General features: G+C 36.9%; 1 protein-coding gene across 1 annotated transcript in view; it reads left to right on the top strand.

Annotated features, from left to right (window-relative positions):
- DNAH7 (dynein axonemal heavy chain 7) overlaps positions 1 to 13296 on the top strand; it is a 344384-nt gene that overhangs the window by 76671 nt on the left and 254417 nt on the right. Inside the window, exons 13-15 of the mRNA XM_030916210.1 lie at positions 470 to 742; positions 1481 to 1608; positions 3960 to 4038. Of these exons, the coding sequence (XP_030772070.1) occupies positions 470 to 742; positions 1481 to 1608; positions 3960 to 4038 (480 nt within the window). The remainder of the gene's footprint in view (positions 1 to 469; positions 743 to 1480; positions 1609 to 3959; positions 4039 to 13296) is intronic.

A 13296-nucleotide genomic window follows, 5' to 3' on the forward strand; every position in this document is an offset into this window, starting at 1 on the left:
GATTTTGAATGTTTTTACTACAAAGAAATGAGAAATGTTTGAGGTGATGGATTTACGAATTGCGTTGATTTGATCAATACGCAATGTATACATGTGTCAAAGCATCACACTGTATTCCATAAATATGTATAATGATGTCAATTAAAAATAAAACTTAAAAATGTATATTTTCTTTTTTTATTCTAAATATTATTTTGTATATATTTTCAAGTGACTGTTCTTTCATCCATACAGAAAAACAAAACACAACTAGGTAGCCTTAAAGAAAACAAAAAATCATATGAACCCTGAATTTTAAAACACTGCTGCAATTAGTCTGATCTCTTTCTATAGATTAGAGATTAAACAATTAAAACAACCTTGTGAATAAAAAGACAGGAAATATTGTAAGATTGGCATTTGTACAAAGATAAATGATATAGTTACTTAAAGATATTTTAGATACTATTATTTTTACCCCCTTGTTTAGGAAAGTAAGTCTAAACCAACAACCTTGAAGCCCATAATTCTGAATGAAATTGTAGATGCTCACAAAGAAAAGATCAAGGAAGTTATTATGAAAGAGAGTGTGGCACCCACCGAGCACCTCAGACTCTATGACAAGTATGACTTTTTAATTACCAGAAAAGCTGAGCAAGATGTTGATAACTTCCTTGCAGAAAATCATAGTTATGAAAAAATAATAAATGAAATTCGCAGATACCAGAAACTAATAGAGGAAATACAATACACATCCATAAAGGTAAATAACTCCAGTTTTGTACAACTGTTATCTCTCTCTAGTATCTTTTCCCCAGTTTTATTAGGGTGTATTTTTAAAACACAGTGAAAGAATTAGAACATTACCATCAACAGGAAAAATATTTATGGAGCTTCTGATGTGTCTGCAGCATTGTGGTAAGCCCTGGGTGTAAGAAGCTGGCAAAATACAGTTCTTGTGCTCATGTAGCTGAGACTTTGCTACCACAACTCTGACAGGTATTTTATATAATTTGCCCTGTCCCTGCAATTCCAAGAACCTATTTGATGTTTGCCTTAATGTTTATAAATCCTGTGGAAAATACGGTAATTACACTGAAATGTGGTTTTGTTTAGAATACCAGTAACTTAAAATTTTCTTTTTTGTCCCTTTTTACATTTTCTAAATTTTCTACCATGAACATGCATTTTTTTGTACAGAGCAACTATAGCATTTGAAACCTACATTATTTATTTAGCAATATACTAATTCAATTCACCAAAATTGTTATTGCTATTATTGTCCTGAGATTGAATTGGTTTCCAAGAGAATAAACTTTTCAAGGATATTTACCCAGAAGATAGTTGTATAATACAAATGGATTATTCAGAAACCCTCCCTGAATTCTATGTTTTTAAAAATCTTGTTATATCACACAAAAATAAAAATTATGAGAATGGCAAAATGTGAAAATCTGTTTGTTTTATGTCTTATGGTGATTAAACTTTTAATCTTTTGCAGACTATTCGTTTAGGAATGTTTGAAATGCACTGTGAGGAATTAATCAGAGCTTTGGTGAAGCGAGCAGATATTATTTGTGGGAAACTTCTAGCTAAAATGTTCAGAGATCATCAGGAAGTAAATACAAGGTATTCATGTGATACTGATTTTTTTTATGTTTTGGGCGGGGATGTTTAATAGAATCAGCTGCCACTCAACTAAAATAATGGATTAGAGCAATGCCATAAATGATCCAAAAGGAATGATTATGCTAAACTTATTTCTACTTGGCTTTAAGTGTCACTTTGTGATGTAATGTGATTCTTATTAGTAGTATTTTTTTCACCACAAATGTGCCTTCCCAATTGTCTGAGTTAAGGTGGTATTAAAATGTATTGGTATTTCTTTTGCACAAGTGAAGTGGACATTATCTAACTTCAGAGTTCTATATTTGTGTAATCAATATGCAAAGTGGGTTTCAAAGTAGATTTACATAGTAGTTGTTATGGGTCCTAAGGGACCATCACATTTGAAACTTCATCTTCCTATAATTACTCTTGAGGGCCATGGTAACTTTTTCTTTTATCTGGAAATTCATTTACTGACTAACCTAGGGATTTTTGGGAAAACTGACCCATGTTAAGTAAACTCACAGAATACTAGTGTATAAAGCAGAATACCTGTTTATTTAAGACAAGAAGCAGAAAAGTGTAATGTTGCTCTGGGACTCTCTCAACTGGCATCAGTTACATGGGTGAAAAACTCCAAATAATCAGGGTATATTTTATGATTATGGTATCAGACAAAAAAATAGATCATTAAAAATATTTCTTTCAAGCTATATAAGAAGCCTGAAGGAAGTTTTATTTACCTCTCTTGTGTTAGGCACAAGACTAGCCACTTAGGCTCTAAGGCTCTAAATGTGAATGAAACTGCTGAAGGAAGTTACAATGTAGATGGAGAAATAGACATACAAACCAGTAAATTACAGTACCATGCAGTAAATACTGTAATGAGCCACAAGGTAGAACAGAGAGGACAGAATTAATTTCCTCCCAAGATGGAGTTTGGGGGAGGGGGAGAATCAGGGAAGGCTGCAAAGAGGAACTGACGTGTGAATTTTATTTTGAAGGATGAGTGGGAGTCCATCAGGTGTACAGTGTGGGTGAAAGAATTCCAGGAAAAGAAGACAATATGTAGAGGGCAGTGAGGTGCGAAAATGGCAGGGTGTATTCCAAGAACTAGGAGTGGTTTGCATTGATTTCATAGACAGCATGAGGGAATAGAGGTGAAAGGCAAGGCTGGGGATAAAGGCACCATGTGAAAGAGGATTAGGACTTGAATACCTTATCTAGGAACCAGATCATATTTTCAGCTTAAAGCACCATTTCCTCTAAAAGAACTGGAAGAACAGTGAAAGTGTCTTCTCATTATTGCTGTTCATGCTGGGTGAAATATTTATTTTAATTTCATAGCTACTTCCCCTGCCTCTTAATGCTCTCTGAGCTTGTGCCAGTTCTACTTTTTCCCATTGTCTCCTAATTATGCCTCTTGCCTCTCACCAGACTCCCTAGGATGGACAGAGGACATATCAGGACTATTAAAGGAGCCATTAGATATGAATGCCTTCTACTTCTTGCCCCCACATGGTTTGACTCACCTCCAGAAAGCCTGTCTCCCACATACTCAGAGCGCAGGAGTCTGTCACACCATTCAGTTTTTCTCTCTGCCTAGGAGCTCAGCCCCATTGCTTTCAATGCCTCTGAACCGGGCTCCTTCAGTCATCTCTTCTATATTCCTTATTTTGAACCTCTTCTTACCTGTTGATTTTCCCTCTGAAGGTTACAAACATGTTGGAGGCCCTCTTTCATCTCCCAGCCTCAGACTTTAACCCATTATCCCATGCTGTTCCTCTCTCCTTCACTTTTCAGTCAATCTTATTGAAGAATTGTTCTGCTTCTTTCATTTGAACTCCCTTAGCTCTTGCTACTTTTTTTTTCTCTATGCCAAAATAAGTTCATGATTTATATTGGCAGCAACCCAAATCAGTAGGAAATATTTGTATATTACTGGAAGTTTCTGAGCACACAGGCCTATTTTAAACAATCTCACTAAGTATAGTTAATCATTCCTTTCCTTTGTACTACTTTCTTTGTGCCATCTCAACTAAATCTCCGTTAGAGCCCTTAAAGCTCAGGTTGGAAATGATTGTTCACAGTCCTATCTCCCTTACTGTATTGTGAGTTGCTTGAGGGCCATTATGCTATCTGATTCATTTATGTATCACTGTCACAATATTATAGTTGAAAATGTAATAGATCATTAAATGTGCACTGAATAAGTAAATGTATGCAAATTTGCTTTTAATTATTAGATGTCATATAGCTAAGTTATAGTTTTTATTTTTCATGCAATGGAATATTTAAACAGTATACAGGAATATATTTTGGAATTACATTTAACCATAAATATATAAGATTGGTTTTGCTTGGTGTTTCAGATTATGCGATGAATTTGAGAGGATAGCTGAAAAAGCTCTTAGCACTCCTCCAAATACAGCAGAACTAATGGAAATGAAGGTATTTTTTATAGCTTCTCCATAATTGTGTGTGTATCAATTAATTATTGACACAATAATGTAGAGTAATAAATCACTCCAAAAGTTAAGACAGATTAAAAATAATAATGACTTTCAATTAGCTGGGCATGCTGGGTTGCACCTGTAGTCCCAGCTACTCGGGAGGCTGAGGCAGGAGAATTGCTTGAACCTGGGAGGCAGAGATTGCAGTGAGTCAAGATTGTGCCACTGCACTCCAGCCTGGCAACACAGCAAGACTCTGTCTCAAAAATAATAATAATAATAATAAAATAAATAAAAAGTAATAATGACTTTCAAAATACTTAGCTCATGAGTTTGCAGTTTGGTAATTTAGGCTAGATGTTCCTGCTTGGTTCTTCTGGTCTCCATGGGGTCACCCTGTTGGGTCACTCACTCAGTTGGGTTGACTAGTCTACTATCCTTCAGCGGGCTGACTTAGCTCCACTTATCCCTCAAGCCAGAGCAGGCTCATCTGGGTGTGTTCTCATGTCATGGTACAGACATACAAGCAAATTCAATTGTACAAGTGCTTTTCAAGACTCTCCTTGTGTCACATTAGCTAACATCTCATTGACCAAAACAAGTCTGATTGAGAGGACCCTACAGGGCATTGATACTGGAGAGGTGAAGTATTGGAACAATTAATGCAATTATCTATCAGGTTATTTTTGAGAACACACAACAATTACTGCCATGCTAACAGGCACAAACCAGGACTGTCCTGGGCAGCCTGAGCTATGTAATCACTCTTCATTTATTTTATCAACAAATATTTAAGCCTTAAGTGACATTTTATTTTTTATAAAAGCTGTATTTTGTTTATATTAAGCTTTTCTGTGGTAGTTTGTTAAAGTATATTTTGTACATAGAATTTATGACACTGAAAATATTAGGTAAGTCTCACTTTCATCATTTCTCATGTTACTTCTATGTTTGAGGTTGATATGGTTTGAATGCTTGTCCCCTCCACATCTTGTGTTGAAACATGATCCCCAGTATTGGAGGTGGGGCCTAATAGGAGGTTTTTGGTGGATCCCTCACGGACAGCTTGGTGCCTTCCTGATGGTAATGAGTGACTTCTTGCTAGATTAGTTTTCTTGAGATCTGATTATTTAAAAGAGCTGGCACCCCCTCCTTTCTCTTCTGCTCCTCCTCTTGCCATGTGTCACATTACCCTTTGCCTTCTGCCATGAGTAAAAGTTTCCTGAGGCCCTGACCAGAAGCAGATGCTGGCACCATGCTTCTTGTACAGCCAGCAGAACTGTCAGCCAAAAATCTTATTTTCTTTATAAATGTACCCAGCCTCAGGCATTCCTTCATAGCAGCACAAAATGGATTAATACAGAAGTCTACCTAATGGCAAATAAAATAATGTTAAACAACTAATTACCATTTCATCTTGTTTACTTTTCATTCTTATAACATTAAGTTTTTGTGGTATTTTTTCATTTTCTATTATTCAAAAAATCCTTTTAAATTTTGTTTTATTTTTAATTTTCATGGGTACATAGTAGGTGTATATATTTATGGGGAATATGAGATACTTTGATGTAGGCTTACAATGCATAATAGTCACATCAGGGTAAATGGAGTATCCGGCACCTCAAGCATTTATCCTTTGTGTTTCAAGCAATCCAATTATATACTTTTAGCTATTTCAAAATGTACAATTAAATTATTGACTGTAGTCATCCTATTCTGCTGTCAAATACTAGATCTTTTTCATTCTTTCAAAATATTAATATATTTTTGTAACCACTAACCATCACCCCATCCCCCACATCCACCCACTACCCTTATAGACTCTGGTAGCCATCCTTCTATTCTCTACCTCCATTAGTTCAATTGTTCTAATTTTTAGCTATCACAAATAAGTGAGAACATGCAACGTTTGTCTTTCTGTGCCTGGCTTATTTCACATAATGACCTTCAGTTCCATCCATGTTATTGCTAATGACAGAATCTCATTCTTTTTTGTAATGAAATAGTACTGCATTGTGTACCACATTTTCTTTTTCTATTCATCTGTTGATGGACACTTACACTGCTTCCAAATCTTGGGTATTGTGAATAGCGCTGCAAGAAACATGGGAGTTCAGATATCTCTTCAATATACTGATTTCCCTTCGTTGGAGTATATACCAGCAGTGGGATTGCTGGATCATATGGTAGCTTTAGTTTTAGTTCTTCAGGAAACCTCCAAACTGTTCTCTATAGTGGTTGTAGTAATTTACATTCCCACCACCAGCGTAAGAGGGTTTCCTTTTCTCTGCATTCTCAGCAGCCTTTATTATTGCCTGTCTTTTGGATAAAAGCCATTTTAACTGGAGTGAAATGATATGTCATTGTAGTTTTGATTTGCATTTCTCTGATGATCAGTGATGTTGAGCAGCTTTCCATATGCCTGTTTGCCATTTGTATGTCTTCTTTTGAGAAATATCTATTCCGATAATTTGCCCACTTTTCCATCAGATTATTCTATAGAGTTGTTTGAGCTCCTTGTATAGTGCTGCAATAGTATAGTTCTGGTTGTTAATCCCTCATCAGATGGGTAGTTTGCAAATATTTTCTTCCATGCTCTGGGTTGTCTCTTCATGTTGTTGATTGTTTCCTTTGCCATGCAGAAGCTTTTTAACTGGATGTGATCCCATTTGTCCAATTTTGCTTTGTTTGCCTGTGCTTGTGGGATATTACTCAAGAAATATTTGCCCAGTCCAAGTTCCTGGAAAGTTTCTCCAATGTTTCCTTGCAGCAGTTTCATAGTTTAAGGTCTTAGATTTAAGTCTTCAATCAATTTTGATTTGATTTTTGTATATGTTGAGATATAGAGGTCTAGTTTCATTCTTCTGCATATTAATATCCAGTTTGCTCAGTACCATTTATTGAAGAGACTGTCCTTATCCCAAGGTATGTTCTTGGCATTTTTCTCGAAAATGAGTTCACTGTAGATATATGAATTTGTTTCTGTATTCTTCATTCTGTTCCAATAGTCCGTGTGTCTGTTTTTCTGCCAGTACCGTGCTATTTTGGTTACTATAGCTCTGTAGTATAATTTCTAATCAGGTAGTGTGATTCCTCCAGTTTTGTTCTTTTTGCTCTGGAAAGCTTTGGCTATTCTGAGTTTTTTGTGGTTTCGTATAAATTTTAAGATTTTTTTTCTATTTCTGAGGAATGTCATTAACATTGACATTGCTTTGGGGGTAGTATGGACATTTTAACAATATTGTAGTCTTCTAATTTATGAACATGGAATATCTTTCTTTTTTTGGTGTCGTCTTTAATTTCTTTCATCATTGTGTTTTAATTTTCACTATAGAGATCTTTCACTTCTTTGGTTGATCCTGGGTATTTAATTTTATTTGTGGCTATTGTAAATGGGATTACTTTCTTGATTTCTTTTTCAGATTGTCCCACCTTTGGCATACATAAATGTAAATGCTACTGATTTCTGTATGTAATTTTGTATCCTGCAACTTTACCGAATTTGTTTATCAGTTCTAAATAGTTTTTTGGTGGAGTCTGTAGGATTTTTCAAATATAATATATTATCTGCAAACAAGGATACTTTGATTTCTTTCTTTCTAATTTGGATGACTTTTACTTCTTTCTCTTATCTGATTGCTCTAGCTAGGACTTCCAGTACTGTGTTGAATCACAGTGGTGAAAATTGGCATCCTTGTTGTGTTCCAGATTTTAGAGGAAAGGCTTTCAGTTTTTCCCCATTCAGTATGATACTAGCTGTGAGTCTGTCCTGTGATTTTTATTGTGTCCTCCTGTGCACAATTTTTGGGGGTTTTTATCATAAAGCAAAGCTGAATTTTATAAAATGCTTTTTTAGCATCAATCAAAATGGTCATATGAATTTTGTCTTTCATTCTGTTGATATGATGTATCACATTAATTTGCATATGTTGGATCATCCTTGCGTCCCTGGGATAAATCCCACCTGGTCGTGATGAATGACCTTTTTAATGTGTGGTTGAATTCAGTTTGCTAGTATTTTGTCAAGGACTTTTGCATCAATATTCATCAGAGATATTATCTTAAAGTTTTCTCTTTTTTTGATGTATGTTTGTCTAGTTTTGGTGTCAGAGTAATACTGGCCTCATAGAATTAGCTTGAAAGTATTTCCTCCTTGCATTAGTTCTCATGCTGATATAAAGAAATAACTGAGACTGGGTGATTTATAAAGGAAAGAGATTTAATTGACTCACAGTTCTGCAAGGCTGGGGAGGCCTCAGAAAACTTACAATCATGGCAGAAGGGAAAGCAAACATGGCAGCAAGAAGGCAAAGAATGAATGAAGCATGGTGGAAAAGCCACTTATAAAACCATCAGATCTCTTGAGAACTCACTCATTATCACCAGAACAGCCTGAGGATAACTGCCCCCGTAATTCAATTACCTCCCACTGGGTCCCTCCCATGATGCATGGCGATTATGGGAACTACAATTCAAGATGAGATTTGGGTGAGGAGACAGCCAAGCCATAGCACCCCTCCTCTAGTTTTTTTTTTGTTGTTGTTTGTTTGTTTGTTTGTTTGTTTGTGACTAGTTTGAGTAGAAGGTTTGGTAGAATTCAGCAGTGAAGGCATCAGGTCTTGGGCTTTTCCTTGTTGGTACACTTTTTATTATGGATTTGATCTTGTTACTTGATTTTGTTATCTGTTGGTCTGTTCAGGTTTTGTATTTCTTTGTGGTTCAATCTTGGTAGTTGGTATGTGTCTAGGAATTTGTCCATTTCATCTAGGTTTTCCAATTTATTGGCATGTAGTTGTCTGTAGTAGCCTCTAATGATCCTTTGAATTTCTGTGGTTTTGATTGTCATGTCTTCTTTTTCATCTCTGATTTTATTTATTTGAGTCTTCTCTCTTTTTTTCTTCATCTGGCTAAAAGTATGTCAGTATTGTTTAGCTTTTCATAAAACCAACTTTTCAATTCATTTTTTTGGTATTCTTTATTTCAATTTCATTTATTTCTGCTCTGATGTTTATTATTTATTTTCTTATACTAATTTTGGGTTTGATTTGTGCTTTTAGAATTATTTAAATCAGTGGGTTGTTTATTTGAAGTTTTTCTACTTTTTAATTTAGCCACTTGTAGCGATAAAATTCCCTCTTTGTGATGCATTTGCTGTATCCCATAGGTTTTGTTATGTTGTGTTTCCATTATCACTTCCTCCAAGAAATTTTTTCAATTTCCTTCCTAATTTCTTCATTGACTCACTGATCATTCGGGAGCATGTTGCTTAATTTCCATCTGTTTGTGTAGTTTCCAAAATTCCTCTTGTTATTGATTTCTTGTTTTATTCCATTGTGGTCAGATATGCTTGGTATTGTTTCAATTTTCTGAATGTTTTAAGATTTGTTTTGGCATCTACTATATGGTCTATCCTTGAGAATGATCCATAAGCTGCAGAGAAGGATGTATATTCTGCAGCCATTGGATGAAATGTTCTGTAAATATCTGTTAGGTCCATTTGGTCTATGGTGGAGATTAAATCTGATGATTCTTTGTTGATTTTTTGTATGAATGATCTTTTTTTGTATGACATATGGCATACGATTTTTTTTTTGTATGACATGTTTTGTATGAATGTTGAAATGGGGTATTTAAGTCTCCAGTTATTATTGTATTGAGGTTTATGTCTCTCTTTAGCCCTAATCATATTTGCTTAATACACCTGGTGCTCCAGTGTTGGGTGCATATATATCTTCAATTGTTATATCCTGTGGCTGAATTGGCCCCTGTGTCATTATAGAATGACCTTTGTCTCTTTTAATAGCTTTTATCTTGAAATCTACTTTTTCTGATATAAGTGTAGCTATTCCGGGTCTCTCTTGGTTTTCATTGGCATGGAGTATCTTTTTCCATTTCTTTATTGTCAGGCTATGTGTGTGTTTGTAGGTGAAGTGTGTTTCTTGTAGGTGAAAGATCACTGGGTCTTGTTTTATTATCCTTTCAGCAAGGCTCTGTCTTTTGATTGGAGAGTTTAGTCCATTTACATTTGATGTTATTGTTGTTATTGATAATTTTGATTGATAAGTAAGGATATACTCCTGCCATTTTGTCATTTGTTTTCTGGTTGTTTTGCAGTTTTCTCTTCCTTCTTTTTCTCCTTTCTGTCTTCCTTTTAGTGAGGGTGATTTTCTCTGGTGGTATGTTTTAGCTTCCTGCTTTTCATTTTCTGCATGTCTGTTGTATGTTTTTTGATTTGAGGTTACCATAAAGTTTGCAAATAATATCTTATAATTTATTATTTTAAATTGTTGACAACACTGATTGCATAAACAAATAAGCAAGCAAAAAGAAAATTAATTTAAAAATCTATGTTTTGACTTGGCCCCCTGCTTTTTAACATTTTGTTGTTTCTGCTTATATCTTATTGTACTACCTGTCTGGGAAAGTTGTTGCAGTTATTTTTTACCAGTTCATCTTTCTGACTTTCTACTTAACATATATATATATATATAGAGAGAGAGAGAGAGAGAGAGTTTACATGCCACAATTACAGTGTTATAATAGTCTGTGTTTTTCTGTTTATTTACCATAATTCATGAGTTTTGTACCTTCAGATGATTTATTATTGTCCATTATTGTCCTTTGCTTTCAGATTGAAGAACTCCCTTTAATATTCCCTGTAGGACAGGTCTGGTGTTGATGAAATCCCTCAGCTTTTGTTTGGGAAAGTTCTTCTTTCCCCTTCATATTTGAAGGATATTTTCACCAGATTTACTATTGTAGGGTACAAGTTCTTTTTCCTTCAGCACTTTAAACATGTCATGCCACTCTTTGCTGGCCGGTAAGGTTCTCACTGAAAAGTCTGCAGTCAGACGTGTTGGAGCTCCATTGTGGGTTATTTTCTCTTGCTGTTTTTAGGATCCTTTCTTAATTTTTGACCTTTGGGAGTTTGGTTATTAAATGCTTTGAGGTAGTCTTTATTGGGTTAAATCTGCTTGGTGTTCTGTAACCTTCTTGTACAGAAATATTCATATTTTTCTCTAGGTTTGGAAACTTTTCTGTTATTATCCTTTTGAATAAGCTTCTACCTATATCGCTCTCTCTACCTCTTCTTTAAGGCCAATAACTCTTAGATTTGCCCTTTTGAGGCTATTTTCCAGATCCTATAGGTGTACTTCATTCTTTTTTTATCCTTTTTTCTTTTGTCTCCTCTGTGTATTTTTAGATAACCTATCTTCAGGCTCACTAGTTCTTTCTTCTGTTTGATCAACTCTGCTGTTAAGAGTCTGATGCATTCTTCAGTATGTCAATTGCATTTTCAACCCCAGAATTTATTCTTATTTTTAATTATTTCAAATTCCTTGTTAAATTTATATGATGAGATTCTGAATTCCTTCTCGGAGTTATCTTGAATTTCAAAGAGTTTCCTGAAAACGGGTATTTTGAATTGCCTGTCTGAAATGTCACGTATCTCTGTCTCTTTGGGTTTATCTCTTTGGTGTCTTATTTAGGTTGTTTGATGAGGTTATGTTTTCTTGGACGGTCTTGATGCTTGTGGATGTTCATTGGTGTCTGGGCATTGAAGAGTTAGGAATTGTACTCTTAGCATTCTGGGCTTGTTTGTACCCATCCTTCTTGAGAAGACTTTCCAGGTGTTTGAAGGGACTTGAATGTTGTGATCTAAGTTTGTGGTCACTTCTTCTGTATCTGCATTAAGGGATACCCCAAGCCCAGTGACACTGTGGATCTCATTGCCTTGTAGAGGTACTGCCTTGGTGGTCTTGGATAAAATCTGGAAGACTTGTGTTGATTACCAGGCAGAGACGCTTATTCTCTTCCCTTAATTTCTGTCAAATAATTAGAGAGTCAGTCTCTCTCTCTGTCTCTGTCTCTCTGTCTCTCTCTCTCTGTGTGTGTGTGTGTGTGTGTGTGTGTGTGTGTGTGCGTGGCGGGGGGGTGGGGGTGGGTGGGTATGTGTGTGTCTGCTAACCTGCCTGGAACTGGGAGAGGGGTGACACAAACACCCTTGTGACCATCACCACTAGGACTGTGCTTGATCAGAACTGAAGCCAGCACAACACTGGTTCTCATTTAAGGCCCATGGTAACCTCTGCCTTGCTACTGCCTGTGTTCATTCAAGGCACTAGGGCTCTACAATTAGCAGATGGTAAAGCCATCCAGGCATGTGTTCTTCCCTTCAGGTCAGTGAGTGGCCCCAGCCCTGAGTGTCCCTGAGATGCTGCCTGGGAGCCAGGGCCTGGAGTGGGAAACCTTAGGAATCTATGTGGTACTCTATTGCAGCTGAACTGGCATCAGACCACGAGACGAAGTCCTTCCCACTCTTCCCTCCCCTTTTGGTAATAGAGGAGACTCTTATGTCCACCACCACAGGTCCTTGGGGAGTATTGCCAGGCCATAGCCAATGTTCACTTAAGGCCCAAGGGCTCTTGAGTCAGGTTGTGGTGCATGTTGCTAAACCTAGGACCCACTTTCACAAAATAGGGCTCCCCTTTGGCCCAAGATAGGTCCAGAAATTCCATCTAACAGCCAAGGCCTGGAATTGGGTACCCCAAGATCCCACTTCATACTCTACCACACTGTGGCCAAACTGCAAGTCCAAGGTATTTAAACTGCAAGACAGAGTCCTCTTTACTCTTCCCTCTGCTTTTCTTAAGCAGAAGGAGTCTCTCCTGGTAGCCACTACAGTTGTGAATATGCCAGATCACACCTGAAGCCAGGACATCTCAGAGTCTCATCCAAAGCCCAGGGTGTTTCCTAACTGGCTACTGCTCCTGATTATTCAGTGCCCAAGGGCTCTTTAGTCAGCAGGTGATGAATTCTGCCAAGACTGCATCCCTTCCTTCAAGCCAGTGGGTTTTCTTCTGGCCCATGTGTGTCTAGAAAAGTGTCTTCCAGGAGCTAGGGCCTGGGATGGGAGCCTCATGACTCTACCCAGTACCTTATCCTACTGTGGCTGAGCTGGTATCCAAGTTGCAAAGTCCTCTTTACTCTTTTCTCTCCTCTCCTCAAGTGGAATGAAAGGGTCTTCTTTGGAGCCGTGAGCTGTGCTGCCTGGGGTTGAGGGAGGGATGGCACAACCACTTCTTGAGCTGCTGTGGCTGTTATATCACTAGGTCATGTGCTTCCCAAGCCAACTGGCTCTGACCCCACACAGCACTAAAACTTGCCTAGGAGTTGCAGTTCTTGTGGTCTAGACTGCCTTTCAAGTTGTTTAGGGCCTCAGAGCACTTTAGCCCATGGCAGCAAGATTTGCCAA

Source organism: Rhinopithecus roxellana, chromosome 14, assembly GCF_007565055.1.
Source record: "Rhinopithecus roxellana isolate Shanxi Qingling chromosome 14, ASM756505v1, whole genome shotgun sequence".
Classification (NCBI taxonomy): Eukaryota; Metazoa; Chordata; class Mammalia; order Primates; family Cercopithecidae; genus Rhinopithecus; species Rhinopithecus roxellana.